The following is an 18,307-nucleotide window of genomic DNA, read 5'->3' as shown; positions in this document are numbered from 1 at the left end:
AATTCCACAGATTCACCACCCTCTGGTTAAAGAAATTCCTTCCTGTCGCTGTTGTAAAGGGGCGTCCTTGCATTCTGAGGCTCTGCCCACTATAGGAAACATCCTCTCCGCATCCACTCTATCTATGCCTTTCAATATTCAATACATTTCAATGAGATCCTCCTCATTTTCCTAAACTCCAGCGAGTACAAGCCCAAGCCATCAACTGTTCCTCATATGTTAACCCTTTCATTCCCAGAATTATTCTCATGAATCTTCTCTGCACCTTCTCCAGTGTCAGCAGATCATTTCTAAGATGAGGGGCTCCAAGCTGCTCACAATACTCCTTAGGTGGTCTGACCAATGTCTTGTAAAGCCTTAGCCTTAAAATGTTTTATATTCTAATCTGATATGGATATTCTCTATTTAGTTGATGCAGCAACAACTATTGAAAACAAACATTCTAATAAAGATGTTGCATTTCCCATTGTCCCACAGAAACCAGGCGTCCCATTGGCAAGGAGCACTTTAATCACACATTGTTACAAAGATCTGGACTTCATGGATTTTATTTGTAGTTTGGTAACCAAGGCAGTCAAGGTTTGTAAGTTCTAAGGGTGTCCAGATTTTAATGATTTTGTTCCACTTGTAATTTACTTTGAATATATTTTCTCTTCAAAATCTTTTCACACCAAAGCTACTGACATGTGTAAAGCAAAGGATTCTTAATGGTTCTGCAAGGTTTGTAACTACATCAGAGATCCGCAAAATCTCTGGGTGGTTTCAGTGCCTCATAGCTGGGGAAGAGTAAGTAGATCCCATGGTTGCCACTGCTCTCTGTATCAATTGCTGATTTTTGAATCTATATTTATGTAGGCACGGACTAGACTGGCATGTAATGTCCTCCACTAATGAAGAAGTCTAGCCTCCCAAATGAAGAACAGCCAAAAATTAATGATATATGCGTGAGTTATTGGGAGAAATGTTACCACATTTCGTGTATGAAACCCTCCGTTAGTCAGCGTCAACCATGAACATCGCGTTGTAGCTGTCTACATGATACGCAAGCCAGGGCAGTATTATATGAAGAGCAAGCTGTTGTCCATCCCAAAGGAATGGCAGAGACTGATACAGTTTGGTACCAGTGATGTCGGAGGTGTTGCCAGTCAGCATTGAACTCAACGTGAGACTGCTTATGAACTCCAGCTCTGGATTTTTCCTCAGGGTTTACTCCCAAAGCCTTCCCCATGAGTGGGTATAGCCACAAGGTAACAGAGGTTTGAGATCAGAGTTTTCCTTCTAGATGAACTGCTAACCATGGCTGATGTGACCCATCTGCCCGAAACAGCTGGTTTTAAGGCACCAGCAACCCCCTTTGCCCCTTCTTCTGTCGGTAGAAATGGTTCCACCAAGTTTACTAGCTAAACCACATGTGGAGGCCAGGAACTGGATTTGGTTGCAGAGGCTATTTGGGACGCATGCCCTTGGGAGCATTTAATAGTTTGCGGGATCTTGTCTCCCAACACCTCCCCTGGCTATGACAACCTTAAAGAATCACATTCTGCATGTCAAAAAAGTTCTCATTTCAAGTAATTCTGATAGTTATTTATTTCACTTTTGTCTTAGGAATTTGCTGATTATCCCAACACTGCAGCACATTTGAGAGTTTTGTTTTCTTTCTATGCATCTACCATTGTTGGAGCATTAAGTGCTGTGGATAAAGTCACCGACACCATCGTTGCTAAGTTGCTTCCATATATCCAGAAGGTAATTAATTTTGTCTGGATGAAGTTAATGCATAAGAGAAAGCAATAGCTGTCCATCTTATAAAAACTTATGAATTTAGGTTGCTCACGAGTCAATCCTGCTAAATTCCTTGCATTGCAGAAGGTTGCAAGTAAAGCATTAATTTAATGAAGTATGGGTTGTATAATAAAGGACTGATGACCTAATTGTTGCTCAATAATACACTCAGCAACAGTCAGGATCAAATAGATGACATAGCAGTCCTTGTTGCAGTGATATCTGTATGCACTGCTTGTTTGCTTATAACCTTTCATGCCAATGCTTCCATGCAATCTCAGCTTTGGTTTTTTTGTCAATATTTTGGGGTATCTGGCATTCATGGTGCTTATCTTACATTTTTTTAGGGACTGAGATCTGCATTAGCAGATTACAGAGCTGCTACGTACATGATAATCTCTCAGCTTGCGGTGAAAGTTGTCTTGGAGTCTTCTCTGGTAAATACTCTAGCCCAGCAAATCTGTAAAACACTTGTGAAGATCCCAGTTCTGATCCGAGAAGGATTAAGCTGCCTGATTATTTTACTGCAGCATCAAAAGAGTGAAAAGATTAGTCAAAAGTAAGTGCTTTATAGCTTTCATTTTGACAGGAATTGTTTAATACTGTTCTGTAATGTTAAATTCTTGGGTTAGGGGTTTATGGTACTATTTAAATATTGCTTTCTTGAAGTAGCAGTATTACAAATGGGTGGAGGAGTCGGTATACATCTCTACCCAAAGGAGTAAGATGCTCTGTCCCTCGGCTAGCCTACAAGTCACCCTTGGGCAAGGTGTAGCACCTGGTTAGACCTCTCCCCCACACCCCCCTCACGTGCAGCCATGGGAGCAGGTGGTGGATGGTCGTATAAGCAGCTGGTGCATATCACAAGTCCTGTTTATGCAACCACCGATGCCAGACAGACAGTCTCTGAAGAGTATTGATAATGGCAGGAGTCACCCACCTTGTAAAGACACTGCCCAGAAGAAGACCACTTCTGTAGAAAAAATTGCAAAGGTCAATCATGGTCACCATGATCACCCACGTGATACAACACGGCACATAACGCACCAACAATTAGAACAAAAATTGTCTGTTAAAACAGTGCAAATTGCAGAAATTCCTGAGAGATGTGTTCAGAACACATTTTTAAAATGAAGTGCGTGCAGTGACTAAAATAGCCTATTTGTGAAACAGTTTAAATAGCATCGATGTCTTACTGAGACATATAACGTCATTCAGATTGTTACATTTATCAGCAAGCTGGTTAATGTTTCTACATTTTGAAGTTTCATATTCCTTCCTCAACCTCAGGTTCCAGCCTGGAGAATTCACCATTTAGCTAGTTCCTAATGTAAAATAATTTTCTATCATGCACCACAGTAGCATAGCAGTTAGTGCAATGCTATTACAGCTTGGGGTGTTCTGCAGTTCAGTGTTCAATTCTGACTTCGATCTGTCAGGAGTCTCTGTACGTCCTCCCAGTGAGGTTTCTCCAGGTGCTCCGTTTCCTCCTGCAGTCCGGGTAGATCAATTTGTCATTCGTCGGGGTTGTGGGGTTGCTGGGGCCATGCGGCTTGAAGGGCAGAAGCCAATCCTCGCTGTACTGCTAAATAAATAAACAAATACTTGGTTAGTTTGGAAGGAAGGGACACACGTGTTAAGAATTTTAGATGCCCCAATTTCTGATCATTGTGGTCTTTATTTTGCAGGACCTTTAATAATCTCTGTAATATCCCTGACCTTATCACGAATCTTCAAGCAATTGATGTTCAGTATAAAGTTTCTCCCCTGCTCAGTCATCTTCTCCCCAATCTGATCCATTCCATCATCACAGGTACTGTTCTGGTTTGTGTTTAAAATGCACTCAGTCTCGGATCCACATACAGACGTGGTGAAATCACACAGATATGGCTGTCACTTCTGCTGTTCTTGTTACTTTAATACAGTTGTGTAGGGTACCCCATACAGAGCAACATTGCAGTTACATTACTGAAGTTAGTATTCAGAGACCTGGACTGTTCATTCAAAACCATGTCTTTTAATGCCACAACAGCAACGAGATAATTTAAAGTGATACAATTCCACCTTTATTTCAGTTATGGTGACTCTTTAATGACCAAGTCAATGTTAAGTAACACATTTGTCTTGGAAGGAAATTTCCATCCTTATCTATGTACAACAGAAGGTTCACTTTCCATGTGTCTGCAATCTGCCTTCAGGTCCTCATCGCTTTCTTTACCTTGGTCATTGATGCCAATCTGGGGGTCATAACCTCTAGCTCTTCATTTCTACCTCACCTTACCCACAACCCCCACTTTCTCCAGCCACTCAGCAATGTCCTTGAACCTTACCCCAAGGAGGCAGCATGTTATTCTGGAATTACACATGCGACTCTCTGCTCCTACAGTAATGTAATCCCCAGTAACTAGTGCTCTCCTGACTTTACCCATTCCACTGTGTACAACTGTTATGGTTCCTGTTACACCCCAAGTGAACCCTTCAGTTATCAGTATTCAGAGCTGGCTGGAGTGCAAGATGTCTCTTTTTCGAGGGTCTCTTGAAAGTTCATCGGCCTTGTTAATTTTTTTGTCGTGTCTGACCCAGCCATCTCCCTGCATTCTTCTGAGCAGTAGGGTGACCACCTTCTGAAACATTAATTCAACCCGATAGATGGACAAACTGTAATGATATCAACTGTTCCACCTCAATCCAGTGCTCATGCTGCTCTCTCTGACAGTGCTTCCTATGCCCATGGTTCTCCAGAACACAAGAAGTACACCAAAACTCTCACTTGGCAAAGGATGTGCACTCTGGTCTGATGAGTTGTGCCATGCTTCTTTAAGTTCTGATGAGTTCACTTATAACTTATAAAAATAAATATAATTTAACTCTTTAAATCGAAAACTTTGCTGTTGTTTCACAAAATATCACGATCCATCAGTACAAGAAGTGTATGCTTTTACAGAACCAACAGGTTTTGCTCATTTTTGCAAGATCTGAGTCAGCTCAGTTCAATTAATGATTTCTAATTGACTTCTGAATTAACTAGATGCCTGGCAGGAGCATGTACTGTTTCGTTTTACAATTAAATCTACATGGTTAATTGATCTTAGCATTTGAATGAAATCAGGCAGCTATTTCAGAATTGAAAGAACAAACAAGGTGACGTAACATCCTGTCACAGGTCTTGAATGTCTTTAAACATTTCACATGTTCTGAATTTCTTTGAAGTGCTACGGTCATTAAGCAGGCAAAATGCAATTTTTTTGGAACACTAAAATACTAAAACCGGGAATTAGTGATATTCTGTTGAACAGTTGATCTGACTGTTGGTGTGGTGCTTAATGGTGTGTTCTCTTGGACACTGAGATAATTCACAGTCTTCTCCAAATGCATTGTAGTGGTATGCTATGGAGCTGTTATGATTATAGTTGCACATGAAAAATAGTATTTCTGATTGTGAGGCAAACCTTTTATAATAGAGCTGGATGTCAGTTTTATTTAACCATGGTTTCATGACAAGATTGTGGAACATGTATTGCCATTTCAGTTTGCTTTTGAAAATTAGTTCTTTTAGGCAAAAAGTAGCATTCAATGCCTTCTGTTCCAAAGATTTAACTTTACAATGAAGACATTGTACATCTAAAGTTTATTACAGATTTTACAGTTGTATATAAAACTAACTGCTAAATCAACTCACAACAATTTAACTTAAAAGTAATAATTTAAGCTGTCATAATAAAACCAGAATACAGATCCTCCTCAGTAGAGAAACGGCCGACTTGCATAGAACTCATACTTTTGAGCATTTGGGAAACAGCAAGATGGTTTGACCATCTGTTACAGCAGGGTCGTAGAGATTTGTCACAGGGGAACTTGGCTTGTGATTAGCTCTTTAATATGTCAGCTGTTAAGTTTAGTTCACCCTGCTGTAACCTGTGGGGGCCCTGGTAGATGTTTAAAATACATGTTTACTAATGACTGTTAACAAATCTAGATGTGGAAGCCCATTTCCTCTGTATCTGGATATCCTTCATTGTTCAGGGTTTTTTTTTCTTTTGACTTGATCTGAAACCATTAATTCCTCCCTGGGATTTGGTTCAACAAGCATGCCCCTCTGCCAAAAGGTGTCAAGCCTCATCCCAATCCAGTGTTAATAGATGATATTCCAATCTATTAACTATCACATCTTCTTCAAACAGTTAATTGATTATTGGGTTTCACCAAGGTATCTTGCGATTCTGATCGTGTCAGCTTTTGGCAGAAAATAAATATTCACTGACCTCTAATCAAATTATTTTCTTAATGCATGATTGCAAAGCCACTGCAGTTACTCAGTTAGACCACTCCCTTAACGGCTCCTAAACCCATGATATAAATCACCAAGAAAGACAAAGCAGCAGTTGGGTAGGAGCACTATCACTGTTAGGTTTTTCTCCAAGATATGTACCATTCTGATTTGGACATTGTCATGTCTGAATCCTGGAATCCCACGCCCAAACAATACTGAGAATATCTTCACTAGAAGGACTGCAGTGGTTCATGAAGGTAGTTCATCACCACCTTCTCAAGTGAAAAGAGAGATCAGGATGCTGGCCTTGTTAGTAATACATAGTTCCAAAAAAATAGTTTGAAAGAGGATCAGCCATTTATGATACGGGTGGCTTTCTTTTATCCTTTTTGTATATTTTCCACAATTTATAATTTTTTTAACTACAAACGTAGAAGTCTATTTTGCTCTATCTTTCAAAAGCTCCAAGATTTCAGCTGTGAATTTTAATCCCAACCCAATCATCACATGAGTCTTTAGAGCAGGGGTTCCCTACCTGGGGTCCATGGACCCTTCTGTTAGTGGTAACAATCCATGGCGTTAAAGTTGGAAACCCCTGCTGGTGAGAGGTGGCGTGTGCGTGCATACGCACAGACATACGCACGGGCACACACGAGTTTTAGGAGTGAGAAAAATATGAAATTATAAAGTAGACAGTCACAGGTTTTGGATATTTGGCGGGGGGGCAAGAATGAAATTTTGGAAATATTCAGCGAGTTGAACAGCGTCTAAGGGAAGAGAGTCAAAAGTCCCTGTTTCGAGTAATTGAGTCTTCATCAGTGCAACAGGCGAAGCATCTTGTTGCTCCTCAGTTAGATGTATTCAGGTAGAATTTATTGAACCTGTTTATCAATCTTAAAATGATGTGCCATGACCAAGTTGTGAAAATCTGCCCCATGCTACTAAAATCTACTAGTTTTAGTAATTAACCTGTCAGCTCTCCACATTATTTTACTTGAAGCTTGAAAATGCTAAGAAGAGAATAAAGAAATGTCAGACTTGTTTCATTTTTAAAAAAAATCTTCCTTCCTGGTCTGAATTTAGTTTCTAAAATAAGACCATAAGACAAAGGAGCAGAAGTCGGCCATTCGGCCCATCAAGTCTGCTCCGCCATTTTATCATGAGCTGATCCATTCTCCCATTTAGTCCCACTCCTCCGCCTTCTCACCATAACCTTTGTTGCCCTGGCTACTCAGATACCTATCAATCTCTGCCTTATATACATCCAATGACTTGGCCTCCACTGCCGCCCGTGGCAACAAATTCCATAGATTCACCGCCCTCTGGCTGAAAAAATTTCTTCGCATCTCTGTTCTGAATGGGCGCCCTTCAATCCTTAAGTCATGCCCTCTCATACTAGAGTCCCCCATCATGGGAAACAACTTTACCATATCCACTCTGTCCGTGCCTTTCAACATTCGAAATGTTTCTATGAAGTCTCCCCTCATTCTTCTAAACTCCAAGGAATACAGTCCAAGAGCGGACAAACGTTCCTCATATGTTAACCCTCTCACTCCTGGAATCATTCTAGTGAATCTTCTCTGTACCCTCTCCAATGTCAGCACATCCTTTCTTAAATAAGGAGACCAAAACTGCCCACAGTACTCCAAGTGAGGTCTCTCCAGCGCCTTATAGAGCCTCAACATCACATCCCTGCTCCTATACTCTATTCCTGTAGAAAAGAATGCCAACATTGCATTCGCCTTCTCCACCACCGACTCAACCTGGAGGTTAACGTTAAGGGTATCCTGCACGAAGACTCCCAAGTCACATTGCTTCTTAGAACTTTGAATTCTCTCCCCATTTAAATAATAGTCTGCCCATTTATTTCTTCTGCCAAAGTGCATAACCATACACTTTCCAACATTGTATTTCATTTGCCACTTCTTTGCCCGTTCTCCCAATCTATCCAAATCTCCCTGCAGACTCTCTCTTTCCTCAGCACTAACGGCCTTTCCACCTATCTTTGTATCATCAGCAAATTTAGCCACAAAGCCATCTATTCCATAATCCAAATTGTTGATGTACAACGTAAAAAGAAGCGGCCCCAACACAGACCCCTGTGGAACGCCACTGGTAACTGACAACCAACCAGAATAGGATCCCTTTATTCCCACTTTCTGTTTCCTGCCAATCAGCCAACGCCCTATCTACATATGTAACTTTCCTGTAATTCCATGGGCTTTTATCTTGTTAAGTAGCCTCATGTGTGGCACCTTGTCAAAGGCCTTCTGAAAATCCAAATATACAACATCCACTGCATCTCCCTTGTCTAGACTACTTGTAATTTCCTCAAAAAATTGTCATAGGTTTGTCAGGCAGGATTTTCCTTTAAGGAATCCATGCTGAATTCTGCCTATCTTGTCATATGCCTCCAGGTACTCCGTAACCTCATCCTTGACAATCGACTCCAACAACTTCCCAACCACCGACGTCAAGCTAACAGGTCTATAATTTCCTTTTTGCTTCCTTGCCCCCTTCTTAAATAGCGGAGTGACATTTGCAATCTTCCAGTCCTCCGGAACCACGCCAGAATCTATCGACTTTTGAAAGAAACGAATAAGGGATGAATTATCTGTGTGCTTCATCCATTTGATCATTTTTTAAATCAGTTTTTTGAACTTTTTATCCCCTGTGGCATTTAGTAGCTTAAAATGTTGCATGACTCATTGAATTATTTTGTTTCTTTTGCTGAAACAGCTGAAGAAGAGGAAAAAAGTCCTGGTGCACAAACACACTTCCAACTTCTGGAAGCTGTACTTCAGACTATTACACTGCAGGACAACTTGGACCAAACCACAGCCAAGTAAATATAATTTGCATTTTGCTTCTTTGCTTTTATAATGCCATTTTTTATGACTGGCATTTATTTTGAGATTGGACAAGTGAATACTTTTGGTGATTCAAGCAAAACACACCAAAGTTGTTGGTGAACGCAGCAAGAGGTACAGTCGACGTTTCGGGCCGAGACCCTTCATCAGGACTAACTGAAAGAAGAACTAGTAAGAGATTTGAAAGTGGGAGGAGGAGATCCAAAATGATAGGAGAAGACAGGAGGGAGAGGGATAGAGCCAAGAGCTGGGGCGTATGCGGAACTCGCTGAGGTGTGGGCAAAGGGGGACAAAGGTGAGGCCCTTACTGAGGACAGAGCATTTTGCCTCAGAGAGTTGAAGGTCAGAGGGGGATGGTAAAGACCCGGCATGGATGAGAAGTGGGATCAGAGGAGGGAGCGGGGAGGCTAGGGGTGTCACTGGAGAGGGGAGGGTTGGGGTGAGAGGAAGATGGAGCCTCTGAGGGCCCAGGAGCTGACGGTGGGATCTGAGGGAGACAGGGTTGCAGCGTGGTAATGGGGGAAGGGGAGACGGGAGTCACAATAGCGGCACATAAAGACCCAGCTTGGAGTTCAAGGCTGGAGTCACAGTTGGTGGTTTCACAATCGCTTTCAAGGCGTACACGGAACTTGCTGAGGTGTGGGCGTGTTTAGCCCTTTTGGTTTAACACTTTTGGTGATTGTTTTTCTCCCACTTTGCCACTTTCTTGTTCATTCATTCTATTACATAATGTTTTTTATTGTTAGATTTTCTTCCCCACATTTGGTTCTTCACACTATTTGACCTGCTTGCTCGTTCATAGTTTAGAATACCACCACTATTTTCAGAAACCCCTTTGCCCCCCAAAATCCAAACCCACTTTGGCATCTCATATGTTCATATGATCCTATCATGTATTCTGATAAGTACCTCTCATATCTGGAACTTACTTTTATTCAAGAAGGAGTAAAGATCTTTCTGGCAGTGTCTGATGACAATGTTTACGCTCTGAACTATACTCAATTTTTTTTTAAATGGTAAGATAAAACGGATTTCCCAATAAATATACTTCAAAGCTATGAAATAAATAACTGAGTTAATGTAATTATACTTCATATAAAGATAAACTAAGAATTGCAAGATTATTATTAAGCGGAAATGTTTTTTAAAGAGGATTTTCTGAGTTTTGTTTCAGTTTGTCTTGTAATGTAAAAGAATAGCTAATTCAAAATAAAACTTAAAACACTCAATTCCTGTGTTAGTAAGTGATATATAATCTGTGTCAAATTCTGTGGAGTGGATCTGCCATGTGATAAATTTGCTGAATAATGTGTTATTGCAACTGTTAACACACACATCATCTGTAAGGACCCATAGCCAGCAATCTTTGGGTAGGTTTTATATAGATAAATGTCTGGCTATAGTTCACCAGAGATTTACTGCTATGGTTCATGTATCTTTATTGTTGATTTAGTTCATGCAGTATCTGAATTGTTTTCCAGCATGCTTCTCGAGGAGTATATTTCTTATTCGACACAGGATGTTGACCCCGATAGTCTTTCTGCATTAAATCAGAAAATTATGCCCTTGGTCAGACTTTTGGAAACAAGGTAAGGTATATCCACACAAGCATATCATACTAGTGCATTGGTGTGTGCAACTCTTTGAACTGAAGGTACTTTTGTTAAACTGTCAAAGATGTATCTGCCTTTGGAAGATTTGAACTTTGAATGCAAAATAATGGCACAGTTTTTGGAGAAAGGCCAACGATGCATTCCTGCAGTCAGTTGTAATATATCCAGAATAGGCTGCAATACTTTATAGATCTCTGAGGACAAGTAATACTGGGACAGTGCCTCTTGCCAGTGAAGTGTCATTTTAATTCAACTTAAGGTCGCTTTGATGTCTGGTCGTAGGTGGCTAAAGAAAAGAGTGCATATCATCAAAAGTAAAAGTTCTTAGATTTTAAGGCTGCTGTATTTATTGAATTTTTTGATCTGAAAATAAAGGCAACCTTTTCTTTTCAAACCTATTTTAAATGTTTCATTAAAATATAATTTCATTGATATATATTGTTGGCTTTTATTTCCATCTAATGACTTCTTTTTTTGTTGAATAAAGATACCCCAAAGCTTATGAATTTTCTTTGGGATGCCAGATGAAAAAAATTACAAGCCAGAGAGAGCAAGATGCCTTCAACCAGTTTATTTCTCTGTCTTTGAGCAGTGTGAAGTATCAGGTAAAATTGACCTCAATGCTCAGGGATGCAGCGAGGTTTTAAAAATCTGTTTTGCAGCAAACTTCATTTTTTGATTTTAATGGTTCAATTTGAAGATGCAACTGAATGTCATAGTTCTTTAGAATTAACATTACATTGAAGTGAAACAATGTATGATTTCATTCTGATCTTATTGCATCATAGAAACTGTAATAGTGTAGTCCTTCTTAAAAAATGAAAGAAATTACTTTCAAGAATTGCTGTTACAGAAAGATATGTTCTTGGTTGTGCCATAAGCATTTTGTATGGATGATTTACTGTTGTACCTTCTGAAGCTGTAAAGCTGCAATAGGTTTGAACAGATATTTTATCTCCTTAATAAGGGTCCTATTTCATGTCACATTGATGGAAATATTTCTTACCTACCTTTTTCTCTCATTTTGCCTGTTGTCTGTCATCTACAGTGGCTACATGAAGGCAATATCTGTGCCTAACTTCATATTTTGCTCAATTGATAAGCCGAGTATCTCCCTGCAAGACAATGGATCAGGAATTGTAATTTATAAATTATTTCAGTTGAAGTGTAAAGTTAGATTGGAACTGATGGATGTTGGCGAGAATTTTCTCCCCTTGAATAGTTCCCATTGTAACTGATGGGGTATTGCTTAATGTTGCAAATGAATGCTATAGGCTCCAGCTTAACGGATTATTGTCATGGAAATCACAGACTCATAGAAAACTACAGTGCCGAAACAGCCCTTCAGCCCATCCAGTCTGCCAGACAATTCATCTGCCTAGTCTCATCGACCTCCACATGGACCATAGGCCTCCATCCATATACATCCCCCTCTCATCCATATACATGTCATTTTATTTGCGAGAACCTACATACCCATCCACATTTTTTCTTAAATGTTGAAATTGACCCCAGATTCACCACTTGTGCTAACAGCTCGTTCCACAGTCTCACCACTCTCAGAGTAAAGAAGTGCCCCCTTAAACATTTCACCTTTCACCCTTAACCCTGGGCCTCTAGTTGTAGTGTCATCCAACCTCAAATGCTGCTTGCATTTACCCTATCTATACCCCTCAATTTTGTATAACTATCAAGTCTCCCCTCAACCTGCTATGTTTTAGGGAATAAAATCCTAACCGATTCAGCCTTTCCCGATAACTCAGGTTAACTCCTGTCAAAATCTTTGTAAATTTTCTGTGCATTCTTTCAATCTTATTTGTAAGTAGGTGACCAAAACTAGACATAATACTCCAAATTAGACCTCATCTTCATCTCACGCAATTTCAACATAACATCCCGACTCCTGTACTCAACACATTGATTTATGAAGGCTAGTGAGTCAAAACCTTTCTTTACGACCCTATCTACCGTGAAGCCACTTCTAAGGAATTATGGATCTGTATTTCCAGATTCCTTTGTTCTACTGTGCTTCATAGTGCTCTACCACTCACCGTGTAAGACCTACCCTGGTTCGTCCTCCCAAAGTGCAACACCTCACACTTGTCTGCATTGAATTCCATCTGCCATTTTTCCAGCTGGTCCAGATCCCACTGTTGGAGCTTTGATAGTTTTCCTTGCGATCCATTACACCCCCAATCTTGGTGTCATCTGCAAATTTGCTGATCTAGTTAACCAAGTTACCATCCTTATCTTTGATATAGATGACAAACAGCAATGGACCCAGCACCGATCCCTGCAGCACACCACTAGTCACAGGCCTCCAGTCAAAGAGGCAACCACCTACAGCCACTCTCTGGCTTCTTCCACGAAGCTAATGTCTAATCCAATTTACTACCTCATCTTGAATGCCAAGCAACTGAACGTTCTTGACCAACCTGCCATGCAGGACCTTGTCAAAGCCCCAGCTTAGGTTCATGCAGACCACATCCACTGCCTTGCCTTTTCAACTTTCCTGGTAACTTCCTCAAAACAATGTATAAGTATGGTTAGATAACAACTTAGCACACACAAAAACCATGTTGACTATCCATAATCAGTCCCTGTCTATCCAAATAGTGACAAATCCAGGCCCTTATAATACCTTACAATAACTTTTCCATTGCTGATGTCAGGCTCACTGGCATATTATTTCCTGGCTGATTCTTAGAGCTTTTCTTAAACAACAGAACAACATTTACTATCGTCCAATCCTCCAGTACCTCACCAAAGGGTGTTTTGAATGTCTCTGTTTGAGCCCCTGCAGTTTCTGCACTAGCCTCTCACAGGGTCTAAGAGAACATCTTGTCAGACCCTGGAGATTTATCCATCCTAATTTGCCTCAAGACCACCTATTCAGTAATCTGTACAGGGTCCATGACCTCACTGCTGCATTTTCTCACATCTATAGATTCTGTGTCTATTTCCCTCGTAAATACAGATACAAAAATATCTATTTAAGATCTCTCCCATCTTTTTCGACCATGCATAAATTACCACTCTGATCTTCCAGAGGACTAATTTTGTCCCTTGCTATCCTTTTGCTGTTAATATATCTCAAGAAACCCTTAGAATTCTCCTTCACCTTGCCTGCTAGAGCAACTTCATGCCTTCTTTTAGCCCTCCTCATTTGTTCCTGCCTGCCTATATACCTACTATGCACCTCGTTTTTCTTTACCAGAGCTTCAATATCTCTCAAAAACCAAGATTCCATAAATCTGTTATTCTTGTCTTTTATTCTGACAAGGACATACAAACTCTGTACTCTAAAAATTTCACTTTTGAAGGCCTTCCCTTTACCAAGTACACCTTTGCCAAAAAAACAACCTGTCCCAATCCTCACTTGTCAAATCCTTGCTGATACCATCAAAATTGGCCTTTTTCCAATTTAGAATCTCAAACTGAGGACCTGACCTATACATTTCCATAATTATAAGGACATTGTCTGGATTGGAGAGCATGCCTTATGAGAATAGGTTGAGTGAATTTGGCCTTTTCTCCTTGAAGCAGCGGAGGATGAGAAGTGACCTGATAGAGATGTATAAGATCATGAGAGGCATTGATCTTGTGGATAGCCAGAGGCCTTTTCCCAGGCCTGAAATGGCTAACATGAGGAGACATAGTTTTTAAGGTGCTTAGAAGTAGGTACAGAGGGGATGTCAGTGGTAAGTTTTTCATACAGAGAGTGGTGGAGGCGTGGAATGCACTGCCGGCGACGGTGGTGGAGTCGGATACAATAGGGCCTTTTAAGAGACTGTTAAATGGGTATGAGGAGCTTAGAAAAATAGAGGGCTATGTGGTAGGTTAATTCTAGACATTTTCAAGAGTAGGTTACATGATTGGCACAACATTGTGGACTGAAGGACCTGTAATCTGCTGTAGATTTCGATGTTCTAATTACCTTGAAGCTAATGGCATTATAATCACTAGATGTAAAATGTTCTTCTGCACAAACTTCTATCACCTGTCCTGTCTCATATCCTAACAGGAGATCTAGTATCGCGCACTTTCTCATCTAAGTATTGATTATGGAAACTTTGCTGAACATATTTACACAACCTGTTCTTTTAACTCAGGTCCTTAAGTCCAGGCAACATCCTGGTAAATCTTTTCCGCACCCTGGTTTGGTACCATTTTTCCCTTTGTTGTTCATAGTCATAGGTACAATTGACATCACAATTGCAGAGGGGAAAACTGAGAGAGGTTCTAACTCTAGATCAGGGGTACCCAGTCTTTTTAATGCCATGGCATCCATACCATTAACCGAGGGATCTATGAACCCCAGGTTGGGAACCCCTGCTCTAGATAGCTGTTAGTTGGCCCTCACTGGAAGAGCGTTAGATGGGCTCGTATTTTCTGACAGTTGACCTTCCAAGTCCAATAGTTTCTGATGGTAAATTGTTTTTACTTGTGTAGGTACAAGTGCTTGGGCTAGATTTGGGGCTTGTGGAATTATGTCCTTCTGGTAAAGTCAATTAAAATCTATTCTTTAATAACTTCTAACCAAATATCACTATTTTAGTTGTTGACAGATTCTGACACATCGCTGTTGCTGAGTCTCAATCACCCGCAGCTTAACGTCCGAGTATCTGCTGTGGAACACTTAAAGGAAATCATTAAAACCTCACAGGTAATGCAGGGTTTAATTATTAACCAATATATTTGCTCACAATGTACAATGTACATGTTCAGCCATATTGTTAGCATTCGAACCCCCAAATAGCAACTCCCGGTTTGTTTCACTGCACAAAAGCCTGCTTTAATACGTCAGTGAAGAGAGTTGTTTTGAGATGTGGAAGATTAATAAGAGACCCTGTTTTTCTCATTCCAGTGAATGTAAAAGGTCTCAGGACACAATTTTGGAGGAGGGGCAGGCACTATGGTATTGTAGCGGTTAGTGAGACACTATTACAGCTTAAGGCAGGGGTTCTCAATCTTTTTTTATGCCAAGGAGCAATGCCATTAAGCAAGGTGTTTGTGGACCCCAGGTTAGGAACCCCTGGCTTTGGAGTTCAGAGTTCAATTCCGACATCATCTGTTAAGAGTCTATATGTCATCGCTATGGAATACATGGGTGCTGTAGTTTTCACCTACAGTCCAAAAACATATTGGTTAGTAGGTTAATTAGTCATTGTAAATTGTTCCGTGTTAAATCAGGGGTCACTGGGTGGCATGGTTCAAAGGGCTAGGAGGGCCTATTCCATAAATAAATAAATAAATTTCCTGGCCAATGTCCATGTTTCATTGAGTATTAAAACGGAGATATCTTTAATACTGTGTTTGTGGTTGCTTGCTCTGTACTGGTTGGTTGCCATATTGCAAAACTATCCACACTTCAAAGCTATGAAATTGGCAATAAAGTACTTGGGGAAGTCCGAGAAGGAATATTAAATATTATAAAATGCAAATGTCTTCTGGAAAGTTCCATTTCATTGTTTTTAATTGCTTGCTTTATCCGAAGATTTTGTAATCTAAAATCTATGTAAAGGGATTGATTATTGAAGTGAATGTCATGGGACTTTTCAAATCCCTAAATTTAGAAGCATTCCATATACAAGATAATGCTGTGAAGTTACAACTATCTGAAGTGACAGGCAGGCTGCTCATGGTGAAGTTAAGTTATGAGTGATTAATTCTAGGCCAAGACCATGTCATTACAGGGCCTGTGAAAAGTCTTTCTCCTAGGTTTCAATGTACAAGAGATGTTGTGAAATGAAATGAAGCCTTCATTAGACATAACAGCTACTTACCACTGCAATGTTAGTGTAGCGTAGAGTGTTCGTGATATATTCTGTAGGCAATAAATTTTAACCACATCCTTAACAGATAGAGATATTGAGCTGCTTAAGTATATTTTGACAGTATATCACAATAGTTTTAGATTGAGTAGTTCAATGCCTTTTTTTTTCTTTAAAGGAAAGATATTCTTAAATGATTATTGGGAAATGTGTAAGGAGAGTGCTAGAGAAATTTACAAAACTTATTCCGGCAATAAGGGACTTAAATTATGCAGATAGAGCAGAGGATGTCACAGCGAGTCCTGATAAAGATGTTTTCAAACACAGTGTTTGTAGAGAGAAACTGCTCACATTTGACAGCAATCAAGAACGAAGGTGTATATTTTGACACCACGCACTGTCAGAGTAGTAGAGGAGGTAGAATTTTCAGGGCTTACTGGAATTGAAAGTTTGGCTGGATTGCTCCTACATCGAGCTAGTAGATAGAACTATACTGGTCAAATAGTGTCCAATGCTGTAAGCATTCAGTGATGATCTTCATTTAAGTAATGTGGTTTTATAATTTGCAAATCTAAGAATTGTAAAATTCTGTGTCAGTTTGCTTTAAACATCTTGGTTCCAACCTGATAATGGATGTCATAATCAGCCTGCTTCTTGGGGCAGCAGCTTGAACATGATGAATGCCTGTTTAATATTGTCAGACTACACTATAGGCATTGGAATGTTACTTGAATCTGCCAGCTGTTTGATCATAGAAGTAAGCATGAATTGTTATTAATTTGAACACTTCTTTTAAAGGAGGGATATGATGATACTTTCTTGAAAGAAAGTATTTTGGAACGAATAAAAGATGACAGTCCAGAAGTAGTTCTTGTTGCTCTTCAAGCTCTGGAGGTGAGTTTAGTTTTCTTCTAATTAGTGGTAAGTTGGGCCTGGGTAATTAGCCCCTTTTGTGTGGGCTTGGTAACCTTCTCACCTGCAACATCTCTTTAGCACTGTCTGGAAAGGAGTACGGGAATTGTCCCTGGTAATGTATCCAATACTTAAATTTCACTCTCCATCATAGTTGACATGGCTATCATCAGTCGCACTGCATAAAATAGCTGCAGCACACACAAAATGATGGAGGAACTCAGCAGGCCAGACAGTATCTATGGAAAAGAGGAAACAGTCAATGTTTCCTTCATCGGGAATGGAAAGGAAGGGGAGAAGTCAGAGTAAGAAGGTGTGGGGCGGGGGGTGGGAAGGCGAAGAAGTAATACAAGAAGTCCCCTCCCTCCCAGCCTGCTGAGCTCCTCCTGCATTATGTGTGTTGCTTTAGATTTCTAGCATCTGCAGATTTTCTTGTGTTTGGCATAAAATAACTACTGTGTTTTCTATATCATAGCTATGACTGCAGATCATAAGTTCTCTATCTACCGGAAAATGTGCTTGTGCATTTTGAAGTTGTAAAAGGTGCAATGTAAATCTGGTTCTATCCCAGATGAGTAATTCATGAAATTTGCTGTCACCTTTTGGTGTACCTATTGAAAACAACAGCTTCATTTTTACATGTCTCTTGCCTCCCTTTCCTGAATATTTTCTGTAGTATATTCTGTGAGTATCTTCTCTTAAATTTGGATCATATTTAACCAACATAAGGTACATTGCCTCTAACTTGAGTGGAATAAAACATGGTCAGAAGTCAATTGTATTTAACATTTCCTTTTGTCTCTAAAGAATTTCCATTTTTGAAGATCAGCATTCCGTAAACAACTGAGCATTTGTTTGACAGATTAACTTGTAAAATGTACACTCAGTGGCCACTTTATTAGTTACACCTGTACACCTGCTCATTAATACAATTATCTAATCAGCCAATCATGTGCAGCAGCTCAATACATAAAAGCATGCAGAAGTGGTAAAGAGGTTCAGTTGTTGAGAGCAAACACCAGAATGGGAAGAAATGTGACTGAAGTGACTTTGACTATGGAATGTTTGTTGGTGCCAGATGGGGTG

At 40.0% G+C, this 18,307-nt stretch overlaps 1 protein-coding gene across 1 annotated transcript in view; it reads left to right on the top strand.

Annotated features, from left to right (window-relative positions):
* Positions 1 to 18,307, top strand: part of heatr1 (HEAT repeat containing 1) — a 104,485-nt gene that overhangs the window by 20,375 nt on the left and 65,803 nt on the right. The window contains exons 5-13 of the mRNA XM_063055592.1: positions 478 to 579; positions 1,606 to 1,746; positions 2,130 to 2,341; positions 3,471 to 3,595; positions 8,792 to 8,897; positions 10,404 to 10,511; positions 11,023 to 11,140; positions 15,094 to 15,201; positions 17,108 to 17,203. Of these exons, the coding sequence (XP_062911662.1) occupies positions 478 to 579; positions 1,606 to 1,746; positions 2,130 to 2,341; positions 3,471 to 3,595; positions 8,792 to 8,897; positions 10,404 to 10,511; positions 11,023 to 11,140; positions 15,094 to 15,201; positions 17,108 to 17,203 (1,116 nt within the window). The remainder of the gene's footprint in view (positions 1 to 477; positions 580 to 1,605; positions 1,747 to 2,129; positions 2,342 to 3,470; positions 3,596 to 8,791; positions 8,898 to 10,403; positions 10,512 to 11,022; positions 11,141 to 15,093; positions 15,202 to 17,107; positions 17,204 to 18,307) is intronic.

The sequence above is a fragment of the Mobula hypostoma genome, chromosome 8 (assembly GCF_963921235.1).
Source record: "Mobula hypostoma chromosome 8, sMobHyp1.1, whole genome shotgun sequence".
Classification (NCBI taxonomy): domain Eukaryota; kingdom Metazoa; phylum Chordata; class Chondrichthyes; order Myliobatiformes; family Myliobatidae; genus Mobula; species Mobula hypostoma.
Note: the sequence above shows the minus strand (reverse complement) of the source record. Positions and strands in the feature narration are given on the sequence as shown.